Source organism: Rhinolophus sinicus, chromosome 18, assembly GCF_057876585.1.
Source record: "Rhinolophus sinicus isolate RSI-liver-muscle chromosome 18, RSI-T2T, whole genome shotgun sequence".
Taxonomy (NCBI): domain Eukaryota; kingdom Metazoa; phylum Chordata; class Mammalia; order Chiroptera; family Rhinolophidae; genus Rhinolophus; species Rhinolophus sinicus.
This window is the reverse complement of record NC_142518.1, coordinates 7,524,031-7,549,736: the sequence shown is the minus strand read 5'-3', so window position 1 is coordinate 7,549,736 and position 25,706 is coordinate 7,524,031. Positions and strand designations below refer to the sequence as shown.

General features: G+C 40.7%; 1 protein-coding gene across 2 annotated transcripts; it reads right to left on the bottom strand.

Annotated features, from left to right (window-relative positions):
- Positions 1-4,250: 4,250 nt before the first annotated feature.
- TLR8 (toll like receptor 8) lies at positions 4,251-25,428 on the bottom strand. 2 transcript variants are annotated; one of them, XM_074323436.2, is made up of 4 exons: positions 25,201-25,428; positions 19,346-19,412; positions 13,079-13,139; positions 4,251-11,057 (listed from the first exon to the last, which is right to left on the bottom strand). In XM_074323436.2, the coding sequence occupies exon 4, from the start codon at positions 11,049-11,051 to the stop codon at positions 7,932-7,934; it is 3,120 nt and encodes a 1,039-aa protein (XP_074179537.1). In that variant the 5' UTR covers positions 11,052-11,057; positions 13,079-13,139; positions 19,346-19,412; positions 25,201-25,428; the 3' UTR covers positions 4,251-7,931. The 2 variants fall into 2 exon arrangements, with proteins under 2 accessions (XP_074179537.1, XP_019601802.2); XM_019746243.3 differs by lacking the exon at positions 19,346-19,412.
- Between the last annotated feature and the right edge of the window lie 278 nt (positions 25,429-25,706).

Genomic DNA, 25,706 nt, shown 5'->3' with positions numbered 1-25,706 from the left:
AATCTAGTCTCTTCCTTTTGCACAATGGAGGGACCATTTTTCATTTTGGGTCATTGGCACAGGAAGTTCTGAGATGTCCCCTTCAGGTTTGCAAACGATTGCTGTTTAAAACACAGGGCTTTACCAATTCCCTCATTCCCTGAAAACACTCAAGGGCAGAAACAAGGAGAACACAATTGTGTGACCTTCTTTTGTACTCACTGGAAATAATGGATGCTATTATGGCTTTAAGTTCAAGGATAATGACAGTGGAAAACTGGCCATATCACTATAATAGCTTTATGAATAGCTGAGAGGGAAATTGCCTTTATTAGTCCAATAATCATGAGTGACTTTCACATTCACAAGGGCATTTTCAACTTTCATGGCATTCTGAGTAACGTGTAAAGAAGAAAAGCCATGGCTGTTGTTATGGATTGAACTGTGCACCCCCAAAGTTTATGATGAAGTCCTAACTCCAAGTATCTCAGAATGTGACTTCATTTGGAAATAGGTCTGTTGCAGATGTTATTAGCTAAGATAAAGGCACACTGCAGTAGGGTGGACCCTTACTCCAATATGGCTGGTGTCCTCATAAGAAGAGAGAGACATAGAGGAAAGACAACCATGTGAAAACGGAGGCAAAGGATTGCCAGCCACCACCAGAAGCTAGAAGAGGCAAGGAAGGATCCTCCCCTACAGGTTTCAGAGGGACCGTGGCCCTGCAGACACCTTGATTTCAAACTTCTATCCTCCAGAACTAAGAGACAATAAACTTCTGCTGTTTTAAGCCACCCGGTTTGTGGTACGTTGTTATGACAACCCTCGGAAACTAACACAGTTGTAATATTTGAAAATACCTTGGAGATCATTCAACCCATTCTACAAACGAGGAATCGTGCTCAGAGAGGTGGAGTGGTTTGCCCAGTCCCCCAGTTCCTTTGCTATGACCAGAACTGGGCATTCCAATTCCTGTGGTTCAGGATTTTGTTTGTTTGTTTTACAGAGGTCAAGAGATGAGTGCCAAGCAGGGATTTGGCAAATCTTGACCAGCTCCAAGAAAAAAGCAGAGGACCAAAGTGAGCTGACAGAGAGGACTTCAAGAGTGTAGGGTACAAATGCCAGGAGCCTTAGACATGGTGGAGCCATGCTAGAAAAGAAAGACCCCCCAAAAAAGGCAAAGAAGAGAAATAAGGCTGTGACTAGATTCAGAGTTGTGTAATCATCCCTACAATGAATTTGAGACTATTTGCCTCACTCCAATAAGAAATCCTATGCTCATTAGCAGTCACTCCCCATCCCCCCCCCCCATCCCAGGAAACTACTTATCTACTTTCTGTCTCTATGGATTTGCCTATGCTGGACATTCACACAAATAGAATCATACCATATGTTGCCTTTTATAACTGGCTTCTTTCATTCAGCTTGTTTTAAATTTCATCCATGTTGTAGCGTGTGTCAGTACTTCATTCCTTTTTATGGCTGAATAATATGGATACAAGTATATTATTGTATGGACATACCACATTTTATTTATATATTTATTAGTTGATGGATTTTGGCCACTTTTGAACCCACCTTAGGATTCAACACATATTAGTTGTGCAAAAAGCATGTGTCTATTAAGTATACATTTTTAATTAAAGAGGAAGATATTATGGATATTCACTTGTACCTGCTTGAACTATCTTGGAAATTTGATTTAAAAATTGACAAAAAAAAAAAGAAAGAAGAAGAAGAAGAAGAAGAAGAAGAAGAAAAAGAAGAAGAAGAGAGCCCAGATGATAGATGAAATATCCCAGGCCCGATCATTTTAAATTCTTGCCAAAGTTGGTGATAAGGGAGGGTGGAGCCTTGAAAAAGATAAAAGAAGTTTGGAACGTGTGAGACCTCTTCTTTCTCAGGAGAAGGGGTCTGAGGATCTAATTATTGCTAAGGTGTAAATGACTTAACTAGCTCCTTTAGCCGCATAGCAATGAGCAATGTGTGGATGGTTTCAAGGATTGTGGCAGGACCTGGTAGACCTTCCAGAGAGTCCGTCACACACATAGATGTGGACTTCTGTAACACAGCTCCCCTCCTCAGCCCTCTCTCTTCCTTCCCTTATTTCAACCCCAGGAAACATGCTTATCTGGGGCCCTGTCCTGAGGACTGGTCTTGAGAGGGAAATGAAGACTGGTCACCATTGGTCCAAAGACTCCCCAGACGTGCACTTTGAAGCAGTGACAACTGGTGGACATAGTAGGCCCTCACTCAGTTTTTGTTGGATGAACTATGTCGAATATCTGAGTAGGAGCAAGCTACAGCAAAAGAGTGGAGAATTCCTCTGAGAGTGTCTCCACTTGGCAGGAAAATATTCTGAGAGTGCAGAGGAGGATCTGTCTGGGTCGGACTCCCCAGGTCGCTGATAAAACTCCAACCAGACAAATTCTTCTCCCATGAAAAGGCTCTACCTTTCTTGTAACTTCCGTGTCCTTTGCTGAGGATAACGGGGAACAGTTGCTTCAGCTGGTAGTTCTAATATCAAGGTATATTGGGGGGCAAAGAAACCCTAGCATTTCCCTGAGAAGATATTAGCTATCTAACAGCATCAGGGAGGCTTTATGGAACCTGCATCCATTGTTTTTCCGGACCAGAGATCATAGGGTAAAAAGTGAATACATGAAGAAGCAATGAAGTGAATATCTGTCATGGCCATAAGTCACATTTTCGTTGTCTCAGGCTTCTCCACTCCTGCCCCCCTATAATAATTCTCCCTGTCCCTGTCCTTGCTCAGCTGATTAATCACATCAAGCTGAGTAAAGCTTATCTCAGTGATTTCCAACCAATCCTCTCTATAGGGTTTCCTCACTCTTCATTCCATGGGTCACCATCAGTCAACAGTGTATGAAAATTTGCATTGTGTAGTTTGTATTATAAAAGCAATACGTACGCTAAATATGCTTTCCTTACCCTTCCCCTCCTTCCCAACAGGCCCTACGCTGCCAGGAGGGCTCTAGACTTTTACAACGCGCCTATGTTCATAACACGTTTTGGTTGGCCGGTCAAGTCCATGCGAAATAGATCACTTTTACTAATTCCTCAACAAGGAAAGGAACTTCAAGATGGACTCTAAGCATCATCTGGTTTTTTTTGGGAATGACAACCATTAACTCTTCTTTGACTCTAATTCTTCACATCTTTCTGCCAAGACTGTTGGTGGAAGCATACATTTGAGCAACCACTTTGCAGGACAACTGGGCAGTATCTATAAACATTTCAAATATATGAGTCTTTTGACCCAGTAATTCCACTTCTATACCTGTATTTCTCAAAGCATCTGTGGCAAAACATCACATTGTTAAAAATTTCCAACGTGTCATGAACCACTGATCATGGAAGTTGTGGCCATGTCAAATTGAAAACTCTCAAATTCTGGCAACCACCAAACCATTGTCTGTGTCTATGAGTTTCTGTTTCTCATTTGTTTGTCTTGTTGCCAGAGGGTAAGGGGGGTGGGGGGTGGGGGGTGGGAGATGAGGGTAAGGGGGATCGAATATATGGTGATGGAAGGAGAACTGACTCTGGGTGATGAACACACAATGGGATTTATAGATGATGTATTACAGAATTGTACACCTGAAATCTATGTAATTTTACTAACAATTGTCATCTCAATAAATTTAATAAAATTAAAAAAAAGAAAACTCTCAAATTCTATATTTATCTCATCACAAATCAGCAATATCTACTCACAGATCAGCCTCAGTCTGCAGATCGCTTTGAGTATCACTGTACTAAACGTATTTTACTGTATAGAGATATGTATCTGTGAACCTGAAGACATAAGTATTATAGAATTATTTGTAATACCAAAAGATTAGAAATAATTGAAATGTTCAGCAATAAAGGACCGGGAAAATACTTTATGGTACATTCATATAAGGCTGTAATATACAGCCATTAAAAAGAAAAATATACACTCTGAAAAATATTAAGTGAAAAGAGCAAAATGTTGAATACTCTTATAAACTCTGCTCCTTTATAGTAAATGAGCAGTTGAAGGCTTAGATATGCAGACTGAAAACTTCTAGAAGTTGTAGCAGAGACGGCTAGCTTCTACTAAATCTCTTCTCCCTTTTTTCTGTAGTTATAGACTTTTTGCTGGGCATATTTCCCAGCATACCTTGCAGTTACATGGGGTCATTACATGGGGTCAAATAGGTTTTCTCTAATGGAAGGTGAGAAGAAGATGTGTGCCACGGTTAAGTCTAGGCCTTAAGACACTGATGTGAGATTTTTTTTAATATAAATTTTATTGGGGAATATTGGGGAACACTGTGTTTCTCCAGGGCCCATCAGCGGGGCCCCATCAGCTCCAAGTTCTTATCCTTCAATCTAGTTGTGGAGGGTGCAGCTCAGCTCCAAGTCCAATTGCCGTTTTCAACCTTTAGTTGCAGCGGGCACAGCCCACCATCCCACGCTGGAATTGAACTGGCAACCCCGTTGTTAAGAGCTCATGCTCTAACCAGCTGAGCCACCCGGCCACCTCTCTGGAAGCCCAGCGGCAGCTCCTTGTCTTCAGTCTAGTTGTGGAGGGCACAGCTCACTGGCCCATGTGGGAATTGAACCGGCAACCCTGTTGTTCAGAGCTCGCGCTCCAACCACCTGAGCCTCCCAGCCGCCCCAACACTGGTCTGAGTTGTTTCCTTGTTATTTTTTTCCCTTGCCTCCAGGTGGAACCCAACTGTAGTGGTGACTCAGCCTGGACCATGCAACTGATGCCAATTCCCCAGAGGACAGCAGAGCAACAAGAGAAAAGAACATAGGATCTTGAATGGCCATAGAGAGCAGAGCTGCCCTGCCAATCTAAACTATTCTCATTGGCACTGTTATGGGTCTCTTAGTCCATTCAGGCTGCTATCACAAAATGCCAGGGACTTGGGTGGCTTATAAACAACAAACATTTATTTCTCACAGTTCTGGAGGCTGGAAGTCCAAGATCACGGTGCTGGCAGATTTGGTGTCTGTGACAGCCTGCTTTAGTAGACAGCCTTCTTTTTGCTGTAATGCCCCATGGCTAAAAAGCAAGGGAGTGTTCTCGGGCCAGTTTTATAAGGGCAGTAGTCCCCTCTGAGGGTTCTGCTCTTATGACCTAATCACCTCCCAAAGGTCCACCTCCTAATACCATCACTTTGGGGGTTAGGTTTCAACATAGGAATTTGGGGAGGACACAAACATTCAGGCCATAGGATATGGGATAGAGAAATAAACTTCTGTATTGTTGGGTCTCTTTGTTACAGCTGCTAAGCCTTTGTACGTAATATAAAAGAATACACAAGAATCTTGAATGGTGATTTTTCTCTAGAAAGCGGTTTTGGAAGGGAGATTTAAATTGCCTTTTACATCCTTTTGTAAACTTTGAATTTTTAAAAACTTATATGCAGGTATTAGCATATATCCATTTAAAAAATAACATAAAACAGAACAATGCTGACTTTCTCTTTAACAAATTATATGTCTGATTTTTCCCATACTGGTATCTTAAATGAGGAATAAGTGAGTTTCGGAAATAAATGTTATTAACCACTGATTTCACTATCTTCACTTTATGAAGATATTTGCTAAGAAGATAAGACTGTTTGTGACTTTCATTAACTTTTGATTCTGTCAACAGAACACTGCCACAGTGTGTGAGCTTGACGTAGACCCCTAATTACTAATACTACTGAAAAATCTACATTTTTACTTTACCAAAACAATCAGGGAACATGGAAATGAGCTTCTACCAGACAACAAATTAACGTAGCATCAAGATATTTGTCCCCATACCTCAACAAACACCAGCATAAATATCTTCCTATAAACATCATGGTCACAAAACAGGGTTCAATGTGACAAAGGTAAAATAGTCCTTGGCAAAATTGTACTGATTTCCACTTTGTCCATATTAAATACCATGTTTCCCCGAAAATAAGACCTAGCTGGACCATCAGCTCTAATATGTCCTTTGGAGCAAAGATTAATGTAAGACTGGGTCTTATTTTAATATAAGACCAGGTCTTATAGAATAGAATAGAATAGAATAGAATAGAATAGAATAGAATAGAATAGAATAGAATAGAATAGAATACTGGGTCTTTTTTTAATATAAGACTGGGTATAGTATAGTATAATATAATATAATATAATATAATACAATACTAGGTCTTATATTAATTTTTGCTCCAAAAGACGCATTAGAACTGATGGTCTGGCTAGGTCTTATTTTCAGGGAAACATGGTAACACTACGACACACTATTTTGTTTAGTTTCTGATAAACATATAAAGATAACTCATCCTGCAAGATTAATAAGAGACTGTACTTAAGGAAGGATGGTGCGTTGGAGATTTTTCTTCTTTTCATTCTGAAGGGACTTTATTTTATTATGCTTGTATAATTTCCAGTTATTCCCAGGTAAATTTCATAGGTGCTTCTTCAAGGTTCATACCTATACTGGACAGAGGATGTTATGGACTGGTACAGAGGAACCAAGGGGACAACAGAGGTGAAGGGGAGTGCCAAAGTTGTTTCATTTGGGAGAAAAGCAGAAAGGGTGCCAACAGGCAGGCATTCTGACTTTATGTCTTCCAAGTAGGAGGTAAAGAGAGAATTAATTTCTCTATTAATTATCTGAATGTACAAACTTCATGAAAACTGTTTCCCCTTTGATTTCTACCAAAATTTTTTAAAAACTATTCTCAAAAAAGCCAGTGTAGGTGGCAATTTCTTTTATATTATAGATCTATTTTCCTACTGTATATTTGTCATATGTCTATCATATGAAATGAAGCATTTTTTTAAAGGTGTGTTTTTCCAGGACCCATCAGCTCCAAGTCAAGTATTTGTTCCACTCTAGCTGTGGAGGGTGCAGCTCACACTGGCCCATGTGGGGATCAAACCGGCAACCTTGTTAAGAGCACCGCGCTCTAACCAACTAAGCTAACCAGCTGCCCCAAAATGAAGCATTTTTTATCATTCACGATTTGCAGCAACTCCAATTGATACTCTAAATCTTTCTTATTTAGCTATATACTCTAAAAAATGGTTAAGAAGTTAAAAAAAATAAACACCTAAAAAAGCTATCTATCTCAGCCTTTAAATGGCATCTAAAGCTTAGAAGTCAAATGCTATAGCCAATAATTATCAAAGTAATTCTACAAGAAAGACTAATGCAACCACAGCATAATATAATCACGTAACCATGGATGTATGATAAATCTAAACAGCAACTTAACATCGGAACTATTAGTTGCAGTTTCAAAAGTTCTTAGATATTGAAAAGAAGATGTAGTCGGCCAGCTGCTAAAATGGAGTACAACAATCCCCGCCTCCTCATATTCATAATGTCTGACCGAGATGCCAGGCTGATTGAAGCCATCACAACTCGGTCATAGACTAGTTTTCCTGGACTGAGGTGACCACTCCTACTGAGCTGGTGGGACCTGTGATCCACTTCTAACAAATAGAATATGGTCAAATTGATGGGATGTCACTTTCCTGGTTAGATAACAGAAGATGGTGACTTCCATCTTGCCAACACTCTCTCTCTCATTGGCCTTGGTGAAGCAAGCTGCCATGTGGAAGAGGTCCATGTGGCTGGGAACTGAGAGCAGCCTTTGGCCAACAGCCCATAAGGAACCAAATCCTGAAAACAACCACATGAGTGTGAGCTTGGAAGTAGATCCTAACCCCAGGAGACGCCTATGGCTCTGGCTGACACCTCAATTGCAGCCTCTGATAGACCCCGAGCGGAGAACCCAGCTAGGCCGTACCTGGACTCCTGACCCACAGAGACTATGAGATAGCAAATTGTATTGTTTTAAGCCACTAAGTTTTGGGGTAATTTGTTATGCAGCAATAGATTACTAAGGCAGAAGTGTTATTTCTTTGCATTTGTATTATGTTGGTGAACCATGACTTAACATCAATTAGTATTGCTTAATGGAATCAACATACAAATTGTTATACCGTGAATCATTTTCAGTTAAGACCACATTTTTCAGACTTTGCCAAAACAAATCCTCTGCCTTGGGGTTGTCAGGCCATTGGAGGATGGAGCTCTTGCAGATTCTCTGCCTCAGCCTCAGATACTGAGAATGCTGTAACACTGGCTCCAGCAGAATAAATACAATCACATCCATATTCTCATCCATTAGCCTCTGCAAGGCCAAGTAGAAGGCCGTTTTAAAGCTCCAGCTTACTGCATATTTTTTGGTTAAAACAAATATTGTTTTTTTGCTTTGGTTGATGCTCTGCATGAGGTTATCGATGACGGCTAACCCTGGGTCCCAATCCCTCTCCTCCAAACACAGGAGCACATTTTTTTCTTCACTCTCTTCTAGGTGAAAGCGTAGCTCATTTATCACCCAGTCCGTAACAGAGGCATCTTTGGTGTCATAAGAAACGTAAGCATCGTAGAAAGTTCGGGATGTGGAAAGAGACCTATAGCCTTTTATCTTAGCTAAACACACTTGATAAATAAACCAAACATCCCAGTAAAACCAATGGTGACCCAAGGCAGCCAATATAATCATGATGGTGATGAAGGACGTGAAGAAACATAATGTGGCCGCGATGGTGTCTGAAACACAGGTGGTTAGATCTAGTTTTATAATACTCTTCCCTCTTTGATTTCCAGGACTGTCACAAGTGATGGCTGTTAGTCTAGGAATTCTGACATGCAGATTTTCATCCATCCATCTTCGAAAATCTCCCAGGTCACAAGTACAGTCAAAAGGGTTTTTATGTAGTTGCAAAACAGCTAACTTGGTGGTGTTCTGAGTTTGCAGTGTGGATCTGTTGATTGTTTGTAGCTTGTTGTAACTGAGATCGAGGTGTACCAGATTTCTGGCTTCAGAAAGAAAGCCGGAAGGCAGGTGGAAAATCCTATTGTGACTCAGTAGCAGCGTCTGAAGAGAAGGTGTGAATTTAGATAGGCTGTAAGTTAAAAAATAGAGATAGTTTCTACTTAAATCGAGCAAGTTGAGATGAACAAACTGCTGAAGTAATGACCAGTTAAAGAACCGTAAGTAATTATTATTTATATACAGTTCAGTGAGATTCTGGGGCAAGTTAACAAAAGCTTCATCTGGGATACGCTGCAGCTTATTATAGGATAAATCAAGCCGGGTCAGGTTCCTGAGACCTTTAAAAATGGCCTTGTACCTGTCATCCTCAGCATGCCACAGTCGATCAAGGCAGTTGCCACTGAAAACTAATTCTTGCAGGGACACGCTACTCAGATTGTACTCTGTTAAAGTATAAATGGAGTTGTAGCTCAGGTTTAAAACGTTTAGCTTCGTTAAGTTTTTAATAAATCCTAGACGGTGCGTTACCCCTGCTATTTGAAAGTAGTGTGCATTGTAGCTGAGATCTAGAACTTCTAATTTAGTCAATTCACTGAAAGCAAGGTCACTATCAAAGTCTAGTTTATTGTGTGACAAATCCAAATATTTGACATTAGACACAGCTGAAAATTCAGTTCCATTTAATGCTTGAGCATTGTCATTTGAAGACAGATTTAAGCAGGCAATTTCATTATGAAAAGCTTCAAATTGCTTTTGCCCAATAAAGAAAATATTGTTCAAGCTTAAATCTAAGGCTTTGCCGTAAGTTGTACATTGTGGCTTTATTAAAGGATTGGTGTTATGATAAAAACTCGAAAGCGGGTCAAACACATTATCTGCTGAACGTGGCTTACGGATATGACTTTGGCCAGTGGAGTCATTGCCATCATATTGCCTGATACCATTTACCAAGGGTGATATTCTGTTTAATGACAAGTAAATGACCTTCAGGTTGCGATGGTTTTGGAAAAAGGTAAAATCAATTTGCTTAATAAAGTTAACACCCAAGTTGATAGTCGTTAAATTTGAGAGGTTTGCCAGGGGCTCCAAATCTTCTTGCCAAAGTTCCTGGAACACATAACCTTTTAAGTGCAATTCCCGGAGACTCTTAAGGTTAATGAATTTTGAAGAAATATTAATATGTTCTGGATAGCCTCCCTTTATATAGTTAAAAGATAAGTCAAGTATTTCTAAAACGGGCAGCTTTGTTAAAAAGTCCCCAGACATTATTTCTTGTGCTAAATTGTTGAATTGAAGATACAGCTCCTTCAGATGATGCATCTTGTCAAACCAGGTTGCAGGAATCTTGCGGAGGGAAGTGCTGGAGAGGTTCAGGATTTGAAGATTGGAGAGGTCATGAAAAGCAAGATTATCTATGACAATTGAAGCGCCTCCTGGACAAGGTGTACAGGGAAATGGGGCGTTGAAACACTTTGGACAGTTCCCGCTTAAATCTAGTACTCTTAAATTTCCCAATTTCTTGAAGTCCCCTTGATGGATGATATGGATATTGGTGTTGCTGAGATACAAGTTTGTGAGGGAGTGTGGCAGGTTGTGTGGCACTTGGGAAAGGTTATTAAAAGATAGTGAAAGGACTTTCAAATTTGTCATCTCTTTAAATGTTCTGTTGCTTAGACAAAAAGTTTGATTACAAGCATTGCCAAAATAGCAGTTCCAGCCCAAATAGAGAGTTTCCAGATTCCTAAGTCCAGAAGTATTGTTTTCAGTTATAAAAACGATGTTGTTTTGAATTAGACTAAGTGTTTTCAAAGACCTTGGCAAATTAGCAGGTATTTTGTTTAACTGGTTGTCTTCAAGCAGTAACTCTGTTAGGTTTTGGAGGTTAAAGAATGCCCCATCTGTAATAGTCAGGCCTTTTTTATTTGTATGACGATTTTCAATGTAGGGCGGTTGCATGACGTTGTGGTTTAGATTTATTTTAGTAAGATTTCCCAGCCCTTGAAATGATTCATTTGTTATGAGTTTGATGAAATTACTAGACAGGTCTAGTTCTGTCACATATTTGCCCACTCCTTTGGGAACTTCATGCAGGTCAAGACCACTGCACTCTGCAATAACAGAGGAATTTTGTCTTGTCTCATGGCAAGGATAGTCCCTAGGATAATCTGCTCCAGCGAAGAACTCACGGGAATCAGAAATTAGCAGGAAAACGCAGGTCACAAGCAAACACTGAAGGGTCATGTTTACCTAAGGAAAATCAAAAGTGGAGGCATAATATTAGAGTAGTGGTATTTGCCAGGTATTTCATGATGAAATCAACAGTGCTTCACCACACTTTGTAAGCGTTTTGAAGTGTGAGTTCTCTTAACAATTAAATAAGTTGCATTAAATTACGTTCAGAATGATTTTAAGCTTTCATTGCGTTCAGCTTCGTGGTGCTAAAAGAAGTTGAAGGTGGAGCTATCTCAGATTATGATGATGAGAAAACCTTGGAAGCTTTTGCAGAAGCATTAATCAAGATGCCCCATCAAAATAATAGGGCTGATGCTGGACCATGGCTATGGTTCATGCTAGATCTATAGCATGGCAAGCTACATACAAGGTCTGACAATTACATTTGCGAACTCATCCTAGAAAAAGTGCTACATCCCTCATTGCTGAATATCACTATGGCCACCTTCAAAGTACTCCCCTTGGGAAGCTATGCACTGATGCCAGCACCTAGTCACCCTTCAAAGCAATTTTGGAACTCTTTTTCTGGAATGGCCATCAGAGCTGTTGTTGTATTACCCTCGATACCCTGAATGTCATCAAAATGTCTTCCTTTCAATGTTTCCTTTATCTTCGGGTAAAGAAAGAAGTCACTGGGGGCCAGATCAGGTGAGTAGGGAGGGTGTTCCAATACAGTTATTTGTTTACTGGCTAAAAACGCCCTCACAGACAGTGCCGTGTGAGCTGGTGCATTGTCGTGATGCAAGAGCCATGAATTCTTGGCGAAAAGTTCAGGTCATTTTCGTCTTTTTCTTTTTATAAATTTTATTGGGGAATATTTGGGAACAGTGTATTTCTCCAGGGCCCATCAGCTCCAAGTTGTTGTCCTTCAGTCTAATTATGCTGGGTGCAGCTCTCTGGCCTATGTGGGAATCGAACTAGCAACACTGTGGTTCAGAGCTTGCGCTCTAACTGACTGAGCCATCCAGCCACCCCATTTTCATCTTATTCACACAGCCTTTTCAGCACTTCCAAATAGTAAACTTGGTTAACTGTTTGTCCAGTTGGTACAAGTTCATAGTGAATAATCCCTCTGGTATCAAAAAAGGTTAGCAACATCATTTTGACTTTTGATTTGGACTGACAGAACTTTTTCAGTTGGGGAGAATGGGTTGACTTCCATTGTGCACTTTGACGCTTTGTTTCAGGGTCATATTAGTACACCCATGTTTCATCACCAGTGATAACATGGCCCAAAACATCGTCTTGCCTCTCCGAAAGGTCTTGGCAAACTTCGACTCTCTTTTGTTTTTGTTCATCAGTGAGCTCCTTTAGGATGATTTTTACACACACCTTTTTCCTGCCAAAATGTTCAGTTAAGATTTTCCTGTTTCTGTATTGATGTTTACTTGGTCTGCTATCCTTCTCACAGTCAGCCGATGATTTTGACACACAATTTGATGAATTTTTTAAATGTTTTCGTCAGTTCTGCTCGTTACTGGCCACTCTGACCTCTCTTCATCAGTGACGCGTTCTCTCCCCTCAGAAAAACATTTAATCCATTTGTGCACTGCGTTTTCTTCGTGGCGTTATCCCCATAAACTTGGACTAACATGTCCCTGATTTCACTTCCACTCTTGCCAAGTTTAACAAGAAATTTAATGTTTGTTCATTGCTCTAATTCAAGCTCAGATGTTCTTGTGACGGCACACAAAAATACGCAACAACAATAATGAACACCACTCAGCAAGACACCACCACACATCAACACGAACACAGCTGTGAGACATTGATATACCAAGGTTATGAAACCTCACCGAGCTGTTTGTATAGTGCTGCCAATGTAAGCGCATGGTGGCAAGTTCGCAAACTTAATTGTCAGACCTGTTATCTATAGTTTCAACCTATTAATATAACTCTTGATGAAACTTTGGCCAGTTCCAATGAAAGTTCAGATCCTGCTTCTATTACAGTACCATTCATGATCTCCAAGCCAGGGTCATCTCTACCTATTCACACAATATCTCTCATTGGTATTTCCCATAATTTTTCTATACCTTTATGGTGGTACGTATCAAGTTCTCTGATCTCCTTGCATGACAGGAAAGTGGACACCTTCTGTTGATAACAATAATAACAAAGTATCAGTTATTGTGCCAAACATAAACATGTTCTCATCCACATTACTGTTTGCAGCAACACAGCAAGATAGATTCTATTATTATCCATATTTTGTAACTGAAGAAACAAACTCAGAGACTTAAACAACTTTCAGAAGGATGATACATGGCAGATCTGGGACTTGAGTCAGTATGATTCCAGCATCCTGTTTTTAACCACTAGCCATCATACTACACAATCTAATTTTGAAATCTTCCCACCAGAACAATGCTTCAAATGCAGACAGCACTCAGACATTTTTGTGTGGAATGGCTACTATTCATATGTACCTTATCATACAAACACTGGCATCAATAGCTATTCTTTTCTTAATATTGTAAACTTTTATAGGGAAACATGGTGTTTTATATTTTTATGCATCTTCTGTAACACTTAGTAGCATGCCTCACTTTCTGTGCCTCTTTCTTGATTAAGGGCTGACTACATTACTTTTAGTAATTATACAATGCAATAAAAAGATTAATGTGATTGGTTTGATGAAAGGTTATGTTCAAAGGACTCTCAAAATCTTATCTCACTGGGTGTGAAGACCAACCTTCACTAAACTATATTTTTCACTAAAGCCCAACTCATGTTCTTATTGTGAGTTAAGCCAGGTAAGTGCTTTCTTCTAAATTATCCTAACATTTAAGTTTAGGGAACTAACAGTCTCTGTCACACCCTTACTATATTATAAAAGATTTTTATATGGATGTCCATTATTCTTAGGGGCAATAGTTATTGCCCATTTATGACAGATAAGAAAAAACCCCAGCTCCTTATGAGATGAAAGTTAAAGTGGAGTAGAACTCCCAGGAATTTTCAGTTATTTTCAACTACAGCCCTATGTAGGTACTGCTGCTCAATGTTTAACATTTACTGAAAGAAAGCCCTGTTTTACCTGGTGTGGTAGGCAGAATTTTAAGATGGCCCCTGACTCGCCCCCTGGTATTATTCCTGTAATTATGTTACATTATGTGGCAAAAGGGAGACTATCTAATCTAATCACATAGGCCTTTACAAGCAGGAAGTTTTCTCTGGCTAGTAGTACAAGGGAGAGTCAGGGAGATTGGAAGCAGGAGAAAAATTTGACGCACTGTTGCTGACTTGAAGATGGAGGGGGCCACTGACAAGAAATGCAGGCAGCTCTTTAGAAGCTGAGAGTGGCTCCCTGTTGACAGCTAGCAAGGAAATTCTCCCCACCCCATTTACAACCACAAAGAACTAAAACTGACTGCTGACCTGAATGAACCTGGAAATGGATCGTTAAGCAGAGCCTTGAGATAAGAGTCCAGCTTGGCCAACACATTGACTTTAGCCTTATGAGACCTAGAGCAGAGAACCCAGGCAAGCCTACCCAAACTCTAACCTACAGACATTTAAGCTAATAAATGGTTATTATTTGAAGCCTCTAAATTTGGGGGTTATTTGTTATGTAGAAATAAAAAAAAAACCCTAATATGTCTAGATAATATGTGTGAAAAGATGATTCATGGCTTGAAAATATGCAGCTCTCGCACAGGCCACCACAGATCTCAAGGGTCGACATCTCCACTGGGGGACACAGGTGAACCAAGAGGGTAATGAAGCTTGGGGACATGAGCAACTTTGAGAGATGACTCAGGCAATGTTATATATACTCAGCACCTAAGCCGATAGAAGCCTATGTGATTTCCAAGTGTGAAAATTGTTAGATTTGGAAGTGACTTCCTGACTCTTCCCTGAGCTTTCCAAGCTGATGGGTGGCCTGGGGAGTCCATTTGATTACATGCACAGCTTATTAGTTAGTTCACAGTCTAGTGGGTTAAAGAGACATGAGTTGAACACAACATTATAAGATTTCAACTGTGACACAAAGAAAAGGGGTCCAAAAAGAGGAGGATTTCACCTGCTCATAGAGGCTGGGAAAGATTTCCCTGAGGAAGTCAAACTTGAGCTGGGATTCTAAGGTTGAATTGGCACGTATAAGGCACAAAAAGGGCAAAAGAATGTTCCAGCATATGCGAAAGCCCTGAGAGTATTCCTTCAAGTTTCCCATGCTGTGCCTTCACAGGAGCCCTGGAGAGGAATCAAGAGGGACATGGTATGGACCTGACACAAAGCCCAGCGGGTTTCAAGTCCTCAAAGCTGGTTGAAACCTGCAGAGAACTGCTTGCAACAGTAGGACCCAGAATAAGAGGTAGGGCCAAGATGATTGGAATGGCACATAATAGATGACAAGTGGAGATGTTGCTGAGGTCCTCAGTATATCCATGACACTACATTCAATGGACATTTTTCAGTCCTCATCTTAATAAGCATGTAAATATATGAAAACAGAAGACAGCCAGGGACATAAGAAAAGACGAGAGTGGATTGTGAGCTTTATCTGAAGAGCAATGTAAGACTTTGAATGTTTTAAGCAGAGTGGTACTATGTTCATCGATTCTATAGTGGTCACTGGCAAAAGGGCACACAGAACTTCAGGAGCAAGATGATGGTAGCTCAAACTAAGTTGGTGGCAATGGAGATACCGTGTTTCCCCGAAAATAAGACCTAGCCAGACCATCAGCTCTAATACATCTTTTGGAGCAAAAATACCGGGTCTTATATTAATTTTTGCTCCAAAAGATGCATTAGAGCTGATGGTCCAGCCAGATCTTATTTTCAGGGAAACACGGTAGAGAGAAATGGGTTTAGGAGATACTTAGGAGGTAAACTGAGAGACATAGCAATAGATGTATAATGGAGGGGGGATTGTGAAGTGACTTTTGGGTTCCTGGTCTGTGCAACTGGAGGAATGAAAGTGCTATTCACTGACAAAGAAGATTGTTTGGGGCAGGGGGAGAGGGGAGTACATAATATGAATTAAATTTAACGCATTAAATTTGAGTTGAGTTTGTGATCTTCCAGTGGAGATGTCCAGTAGGAGTTACATAATGCATCTTAGGCTGAGAGGAGAGTTCTGATGGAGGGATGAATTTTGGAGTCATGGCAACTACAGCTATGGGTCTTAATGAGATCATCCCGGGCAGTGTAAGCCATAAAAGGTCTTCCACATTTCAGTTATCAACACTTTTCTCATCCATTCTTTTCTAGTAATTTTATGATTTTACTTTCTTATTTTGAAATATCTTATCCCACTGGAATTGTTTTGGCATGAAATGTGAGGTGCAGACTTACATTATTTTTTTTTTCTAAATGGAGACCCGTTTGCCCCAACATCATTTATTAAATAATCTTTTGCTCACCAATTTCATATGCTCCCTTCATCATAAACTAACTTTCCTGTGTATTTGGATCTATCTCTAGACTCTCTATTCTGCTTCATCAATCTATTCATCATTCATGCACTGGTACCACATGTTTTAATAATTATAGTTTTCAGGTATGCAAGTTACTGATAGGGCAAGTCCTGCTCATGATTCTTTTGTGAATGGATCACATCTATCGCACCTTCTAACAGGTCCTTGCTGGTGTTCACTAAAAGTATTGATTTCTACATATTAATCTTATACCAAATTACTATATATCTGATTACTTTGAATAGTTGTTTCTCCATGTGATTTTCTGGAGTAAGCAATTAAATCATCTACAAATAATGATGATCTTCCTATCACCCTTTATGCAGTCTAATTTATTTTTATTGTCTAATTGCATTGCCTAGTTACTCCAGAACAGTGAAAAAATAATAGCAAAAAAAGCAAAAACTAACCAATTAAACCACACACAAATAAAAATTCTGCCTCACAAAAACCATGGTAAACAATGCCAAACATGAAAAGATAAATTAGGAGAAAATATTTGCAGTTCATATCACAGATAAGGGAGTAATATAGTTGATATGTAAAGACTTTTTATGCATAAGTGAGAAGACAACCTGAAAGAAAACTGGATAAAAATACATTAACAGACAGTTCACAGAAAAAGGAAACACAAATAGCTCTTAAACATAGGAAAAAACACTCAACTTCACTCAAAAAATTGCACTGAGACAACATTTTTCACAGATTCTACTGCATGGGTGAGGATGTGGAGAAACAGGTGCTGTCGTATTTTGCTGGTAGGAGTCTAAACTAGTGCCACCTCTAAGATAGAGAGCAATTGGTAATAGCTATCAAAATTGGAAACATACTTAGACTCAGCAATTTCAATTCTAGAAGTATACCCTAAAAATAGACCTTCACGTATGTAAATGGCTATATACTTATACAAAGATGTTCAATGCAGGGCTGTTAGTAATAGCCAAAGATTGGAAATAATCTAAATGCTTATGAATAGTGGTCTGGTTTTTTAAAAAAATATGTTATAGTCATATAATGGAATGCTATGCAGCAATTAAAGATGAGACAGTAGCTCTATTCATTTATTCATTCATTCAAAAATATTTATTAAGCATATACTTTATTTCAGGGCCTGTTTTCAAGTTGGGGATATAGCAATAACAAAACAGATGAAAATACCTGCCCATTTGGAACTTACATTACTAGGCAGTATGTTAGATGGTGGAAAGTACTATGGAGAAAAATAAAGAGGGGAAAGGAGATGATTATGTAGACTGTCCCTCAACTGGAATTTGTCTGATGTGTCTGATTAGACTGGGGTAATGGGTTTTAGGGAAGAAGGCCACAGAGGTAAAGTGTCATTCTAGTCCCATCACACCAAGAGCACATACTAACAATATGATTTACACTGTTGATATGGACCTTGATCATCTGGCTGAGGTAGTGTTTGCCCGATTTCTATCATTTTTAATTATAGATTAATCAAAAATAAGATACAATATTTTTTTAAAAGGTCCATGGGGAACAGATGGCAGAGTGAGGCCAGATTGCAGACACTTTGCATGATAAACAGAGCACTGTTGGTAGGCGAGACATTTGTAGGTGGTCACTTGGGCAGCTCCAGAGGAGAGGGCCACCCCATGTGGCCTCTCTAGCCTCAAGTTAAGGCCTTAACATCTAATTTCAAATGCAACTGTCTCTCATCTAATGCTGAGAAATTGAGGACAGGATGTAGCGGGTACTAGCGACTAGGAGGGGGCCTCCTGAAATTTGCTGTACTTTCAGGATGAAAATGGCCTCCCAGAGAGTCTGCGGCACCTTAAAGTAAATGTTGGGCTATGGAAATGATCAGAATATTTCAGAGGGGATTTGTGAGTGAAGAGCTTGAGGTTCCTAATTCCACCCTCCCGAAAGAGTGCTGAGGTAAGAACTTGAGTTGATAAGTTCCGAAGAACCTCAATTGGAAGAAAAGCACATGGGTACGAAGAACGAGAAGTGGTGACCAGGCAGCTGGCAAAGAAGTTGAGAAGGAAACTCTGACTATTCAGCCTCTCTCCCCTCTTCAGGGCCTCACAGAGGCAGAACGGACTGCGAAGGCTCATTGTTCATAGAGTGAACCACAGCTCACATCATCCAGCTGGATCTGAGGACAGAGAATGGAGCCCAGGGCCCCAGCGAGAACTGCACCTCCCCAGCCAAGTCCTTCCTCTTGGCCACCCCCATGCCTCTGGCCACCAAAAGTTGTGGCCCCAAAAGGACATCAGAGGGAACCAGATCCCAGACAAAGTGAGAAGGATCCCAGGGAAAATTATCCTCATTAAGATGTAACTAGTGAATAAACACCGCCCAACCTGGCAGGAGAGAAATGGCAACTCTGCAAATAAAACAGAGAAATGGTAATGATGCAAAAAATAAAAAAAATAGAGAACTGGCAACTCTACAAATAAAATAGAGGAGAAAAAAAAGCAATTATATAAATAAGACAGAAAGTGGAACTATGCAAATAAAACAGAGAGCGAGAGAGCAGAGAGACAGACAGAGACAGAGACAGAGAGGACACTTCTGTTGTTTGAGCCTGACATTTGAAGGTTCCCATGAAAGTGACAGTAAAGGACTAGGACCCTAACAAGATCAGAGAGCGCATAAGAGGAGATCACAGCAGACAAGGACCGCTTAGCATGTTGCGGAAGACGGAGAGCAGGCAGTTGAGCAGTAGGTGTCAGAACAGAGAAACCAAAGGGTCAGCTACAGCAAAATCCATTCACATCACAGAAGCCCGGAAAGACTCCAGAACTCAGGCAGCAGTCATGGCAAGTGGCATGCCAGGTGGGGCTGCACAGTGGATTGATTGAGAGTCCGCATGAAAAGTTAAACCCTCCTGGTCCTCTCCCTGAGACTTACTGTCTCGAAAGGTCGAATCCAGAGCCTTGGGTTCAGGACTCCAGGCACAAGTGAAGGCCCGGGAGAACTGCCAAAGGGAAAACACGAGGGTCAAGGACATTCTGTGTCTGAGGCGTGGAACCCCATCTGCTTCCCTCCCCAGCTCTAGAAACTCGGACAGCCATTGGCTTATAAACATCACACTCCAGCACCCTGGAAAGGAGACTGGAGGATCTTGCTGGGAAAACAGACAGGCATAGTAGCAGGGCTGCAGGTGCAAAATTTAAGGGGACACCCAAGAACTGAGTCATCAAGATGAATACTATTTTAAAAACCAAGAATCCCTGTTGGACAAAATATCAACATTTCAAACAAGGACAGACTCTGACCCTGTACTTGCAAGGCCCTGCCCCACCTGCCTCACCCTCATCCCGGCTCTGGTTTGATAAAACTTGATTTACTGAAACACGCAACCAGTCTGCGGTCCAGAGCTTGCCAATTTGATTTTTTTAAAAAATAACTAAAAAATTATTCATCATGATTACTGAGCTTTTTGGCACCCTTCCTCCCTAAAATTTTGCACCCAAAGCAAGTGCCTCACTCTCCTCACCCTAGTCCTGGTCCTGCACCACAGAAAAGATCTCCCATGACATTGGCACACCCTCGTCCAAAGCTGATCACATCCACCATCTTGGGCTGAGACTCATACGTGGACTGGGAAGCCCTGCTCTTGCAATTGGAGCTTCTAATCAGCTCTTTGGTGCCTCTCTCTTCAGAATGAAATAACAGCCAGCACCAGTCACCTGGAAATTCACCCAGTATGCAAGGGAGGTCAACACAAGAAAAAGAAAAAGAAAATCAGAGGCCCCCAAATTGGTAGAATCAGGCCTCTACCACTCAGGACAGTGTTTATGGTTTCTTTTCTTAATGTGGGTCCTGTCTCAAGTCCCTCTCTGCAATTCTGAAATCCGAAAAGATCTGAGCTCTAGATGATTTTGTTTTGCTTTTTGTAATATGTTTGGCAGCAAAACCTGATCTGAGCTGACCCAAGGCTACCATCACCTTTATTTATCCACTTAGCGTGAGCATTTTAATTTTAAGGCAGAAACAGCCATGGGTGTGACCTGGACCCATTGGAAGTGTTTTGGAATATATCATACAAGTAACATACCATATTTCCCCCCAAATAAGACTTAATGGAAAATAAGCCCTAGAATGATTTATTTTTAATAAGATACCCCCTGAACATAAGCCCTAAGGCATCTTTGGGAGCAAAACTTAGTATAAGATCCAGTCTTATTTTCAGGGAAACACGTATTATCTTACTAACATATGAATTCTGAACTTTGACAGAACACTGGCCCACAGGTTTCAGATAAGGGTTCATGCATTGATACTTAAATCTCCTTCCTTGGGGACACATTAGCAATTCCTGAATTTTCCTGTGCCTGTGTTAAATCAGAAAACAGAATGTGAGAGGCTGTCAATGGGGTCAAATTATGCCTTTCATGGGCCCGATGTACTTGTGTCTTCATGGGCCCCTTCTTCCATTAAAAAGAAAGTAAAAATTATATTTTATGACCCCATTGGTATAAAGATGAATCTAATCCAAGCTGGATTATATTCATTATTTTGCTGATTTTAAAAGAAATTAAAATCTGCTTAAAGTATCATGGGCTGTAGTCCCTGTGCGTTCTGTGCCTAAGAGGAGTCAGGCCTGGGTGTCAATGATGGTACAATGGGGCTCAGATCAGGCCCCCGGACACAAGTTACGTAGGACATACTTCTCGGAAAGTAAATTAAGTGTTAGATTGGGAGCTGGTGAAGTAAAGGATTAGGATTAAATGGAGTGGCATAACAGAGAATCAAAAAAGGAAAGTGTTGCAGGTTGAATTATTTCCCTCCACCAAAAGATATGTGGAAGTAGTTTTAACCTCTGTATATGTGAATGTGACCTTATTTGGAAATAGGGTCTGTACAGATGGAATCAAGTTAAAATGAGGTCATACTGGATTAGGGTGGGCCCTAATCCAATGACTGGTGTCCTTATAAGGGGAGGCATATTTGGACACAGACACACACAGGAAAGATGGCCATGTAAAGATGGAGGCAGAGGTTGGAGTGATGCAGCTACAAGCCAGGGAACACCAAGGATTGCCCGCCACCATCAGAAGGTAGGAGAAAGGCATGAGATAGATTTTCCCTGAGACCCCAAGAAGAAACCAGTCCTGTTGAAAATACCTTGATTTTCGACTTCTGGCCTCCAGAATTGTGAAAGGATAGACTTCTGTTGTTTTGAGCTACCAGGTTTGTGGTACTTTGTTACATCAGCCCCAGGAAACAGTAAGAGCAGAGAGCAGATAAACAGGAGTTATTCAGTAGGAACCACTGCCGAGACAAGTTCAAGCTGCCAGAAAAAGCCCTTTGTCTGGACATGCCCGTGAGCTCGCTGCATAGCATACCCTGAGGAGGATGACTGGGTCTTCATGTTCTGGATCTTTCCCTGAGTGTTGCCTTGAAACACCCAGAAAAAAATTGAGATCCATTTCTTTAAAGAAACCATGAGTCACACCCCAAAAGAAATCTGCTTACCTTCCCCTCCCTGCCAAATGCAGCTGTTGCTAGCTATTAAGGAAGTGATTTCACAACGATTTCCCTATTTTCCACACAGAACAAGTTCTTTGGTTGAGTACATGGACACACGATAGGACAACTCTCTCCTTTGGGTTCTGAAGGAGCCAAAAGGTACAATGCAAACAACCTGTTTCAGTCCTCGCCCAAACCTTGCTTCTCAACTTGGACCCCAGTGGACACCAAAAACACATCTTTTTAAAGACCAGTGCAGTTTGAAGAACAGCTCGGAAAAGTCTACCTTAGGTGAGGAACCTGGGAGTCAGAATGAACCAAAGGGCCACCCCCAGAATCCCCCTGGGGTGAAAGTTGTGGGCAGGGCAGAGACTTGGTGCAAAAAAACTGATCCCGCTAAGTGATACTAAAATAAATCCTGCAGGTTTTCCTACACAACCTAAGGTGAAGATGGTCTGCGAGGTACCCAATGCTGCCTTCTTGGAATAAACGGCTTTTTATCTTTGCACACCCCTTTCCTAGGCTGCAAGCAGCCATTTTGCATTGATGCCTCCTCTCTCTTCAAAGGCTTCCTTTAGCAACATGTGGTTTGCCTCAGCGCATCTCCTCAGCTGCACCCCTTTCTCAGGATGGGTCCTGCTGATACCCCCTAACACTAAATTGTCAAGAGAACCTATTGATTATAAGACGTGATTAATCCCCCCAATTGAATTAGTTGTTGGGCATGATGTGGGATTCAACCAGAACTGATTTTTGCCAAATGGGAAATATTTCTAAGTTTTCATGGGTTCTGGTTCATTCACATTGAGTGTGTTGACCACTGGTACATTATGAAAGTAAATTAATAAAGAAATGGTTGTGCAGATAGGATTAAGCACCTTAGGTGAAATTTATAATTAATAACAGATACTTTATTTTATCCATTTCAAATCTGATGAATTCACTAATAGCTTTGAAAGACAAAGGAAACCACTACCTCATTAAATGCACATATCAATGAAGAGATGGATCCTGATTTCATATACATAAAAATATGAAAGCTTATGCTGCTTGAATTCCAGGAAATATGGTGAGTTCTTTACCATGAGGCAGACACTGGGCTGAGAGCGACTCATGCATTTCCTTGTTTAATCCTTCTACAAACCAGTGAGGTGGGCGCTATCATAAGCCCCATTTTACAGATGTGGAAACTGAGGCTTCACAGAGGCTAATTTACCCAAGCTCACTCAGATGGTAGGTGGGTGGCGAAGCTGAATCTGAGCCTACATGCACCTGAGTAGTTAACAAATCGGTAGGGCTGGAACCCAGGGACCAGTTAGCAATGATCTGGTTTTGATTATCAGCAGACACCATAGCCATACCTGGAACCTTCAGGATTTTGGTGCCGGGGTGGATTTCTGCACTGATCAGTCAACCACAGAGCTCTCTGTCATCCCACAGAACAACTGGAAGTCCACTGATTTTAGACATATGCACCAACTAGCAGCTCTTTGTAACCATCTGAAGCGTCAACACAGCCCCTACTTACTAATGCTGATCCACAACCATGGGTGACACACTTAAATTTCCTGTGTCTTTATTGCCCTGAATAGTCATAAATTGGGGATAATAGTTTAAAAAATAACAAATCCCTCAACTCCATTTAATAACTCAAACTCAAATACATTCCATTGGAACGACGTTCCCCTCAATAGACCCAGGAGATGACACTAAGACACAAACAACCTCCAACTGAGTTTCAAGGACAACCCTGGGTAAATACATCCTCCCCTATGAGACACCTCCATACTCCCTAAGTCTGGGATTTTCATGAGACGGCCTCCTGTCCCATAATCCTCCATGCCATGTTAGGATTATTACATGGAAAGATGAAGGTCAGTGACTAGAGCAGAAAATGAACTTCATCAACTGCCCTCACCCTGCTCCGCAACCTCGGCTTTTCAGATAAGGCATACCGGACCTGTTATTTTGCTCTCTGAAACCAAACCAAGGGGCTAATGAGTAAGCTTCAGGTCTCCCTACAGTCTTGTCACCCCTAAAAAAGGACTGTGCTCTTTAGTGAAAGGACCAAAAGAGCTGTCCAGATGCTGCTGTAAGACAGTGGTTCTCAACTGTGGCTGCACATTGAGACCTGGAAAGTTAGAAAGCTGCAATGCCCAGCTCCCACCCCCCAGGATTCTGATTTCATTGGTCTGGGGTTCAGCCTGCCAGCAGAACTTTTTAAAACCCCCTCTGTGATACTAAGACATAGTCAAGACTACGCCCATGCTCTGAGGCCAGTGGGAGGGAGCCAGGGCATTTTTCCAAGGTTAGTTTGATTTTATTATTCTACTTTCCACTTTCTTACAATACAATTATATTGGCTTACCACAGCAGTTTACAAATATCAAATAGAAATTAACTTCCATTGCCATTCCATACATGGCATTGGCCCTCTTGGCTCAATTCTTTATGGACCATTGCAGTTATTTTGTAAAGCAGCATAAAATTTCAGCGCAGACTTTATCTACTTTCAATATCTATAACGGGCATCAAATGGATGCAAAAATTAACTTTAAAAACTTAAACATACATTGAATGGTGGTATAAAAAATGACTCCAACAACTTTAGTAAGCACTAAATGAGTGTGGAAAATAGGTAAATTTTGGATGAGCTTCTCCTGAAATCAGACTTCTCAATAGTTCTTAGATCTCATTGAGTTTTCTAGAAAACGTATCATTTTTTAAAATTATGAAGTTTTCAATCTGCCAGTTCTTGACAATAACAAAAACTGACCACTTGCTATGCCTAAACATTAGAGAATATAATTTTAGAAATAGGAGTTACTTAAAAACTCCTAACAAGAAACGTAATTAATATTGAACGTTAAGCTCCTTGTAGGATATTAATTTCAGGCTTTGCCTTGGCACTAGCTAGTGACTCGTGTATGAGAGGGGACAGAGTTTGTCCTTTTCTTTAGAAGTAGCAAAGGAGAAAAACCTCCCCATCCACTTCACCTCCAACTCATTGGTTCTAGAAGAGAATATTGTTTCTGGCAGGACCAGAAAGCAATGTTCCAGTTCAATTCTTAACTTGGAATTGGCTTGTCTTCCTGTCCAAAATAATAAGTCCACTGCATTTCATTTTCAAAATGACCTACATTTAGAGTTGTTTCACTACTTAACCTTTTGATCCTTATTTGCCTATTCATCACTTACTCTGTTCATACTATTTGCCACCAAACCATATTTCGGGGTCAGAAATCACATATTTTGCTGGAAAGCATTGTTAAAAGAGTAGAAGTACTTACCACTTTTCTGTTGTTGGCCCTCCTGATGTCTCATTCCACAGCCTGCATGCAGCACGGCAGAGTGGTACCCTCTATACGGTGGATGCACATGGAGAAGACAAACTGGCCAACTTCCTAAATTGGTGACTTTACCCCTCAGTGGAACCTAGCATGTGGTTTGCAGAAGTTTACATGGGAAGCAGGAAATTATGATTGCTTAACTGTTGCTAAATCATTTATTGATTGTACTTCAACATTTCAAAACTGAAATTGGGGGGAGAAAAGTCATTTATAAAATGATTTAAATATAACCCGAACCAGAAATTTAAATATAACCCGAACACAGTGTATTTTTGTGAGTTTGTGTATATTAGTGTGGATGTGTGGGTGGGTGCGGGGTGTGGCTGCAAGGATCCTCCCCAAAACGTTAGCAGAAGTTAGCTCTGGAGAGTAAGATTAGGGGGAAATGAGGGAGAGAATTGGGGAAATTTTTCCTTTTACTTTAAAAAAACTCTAGGGTGGTTTTT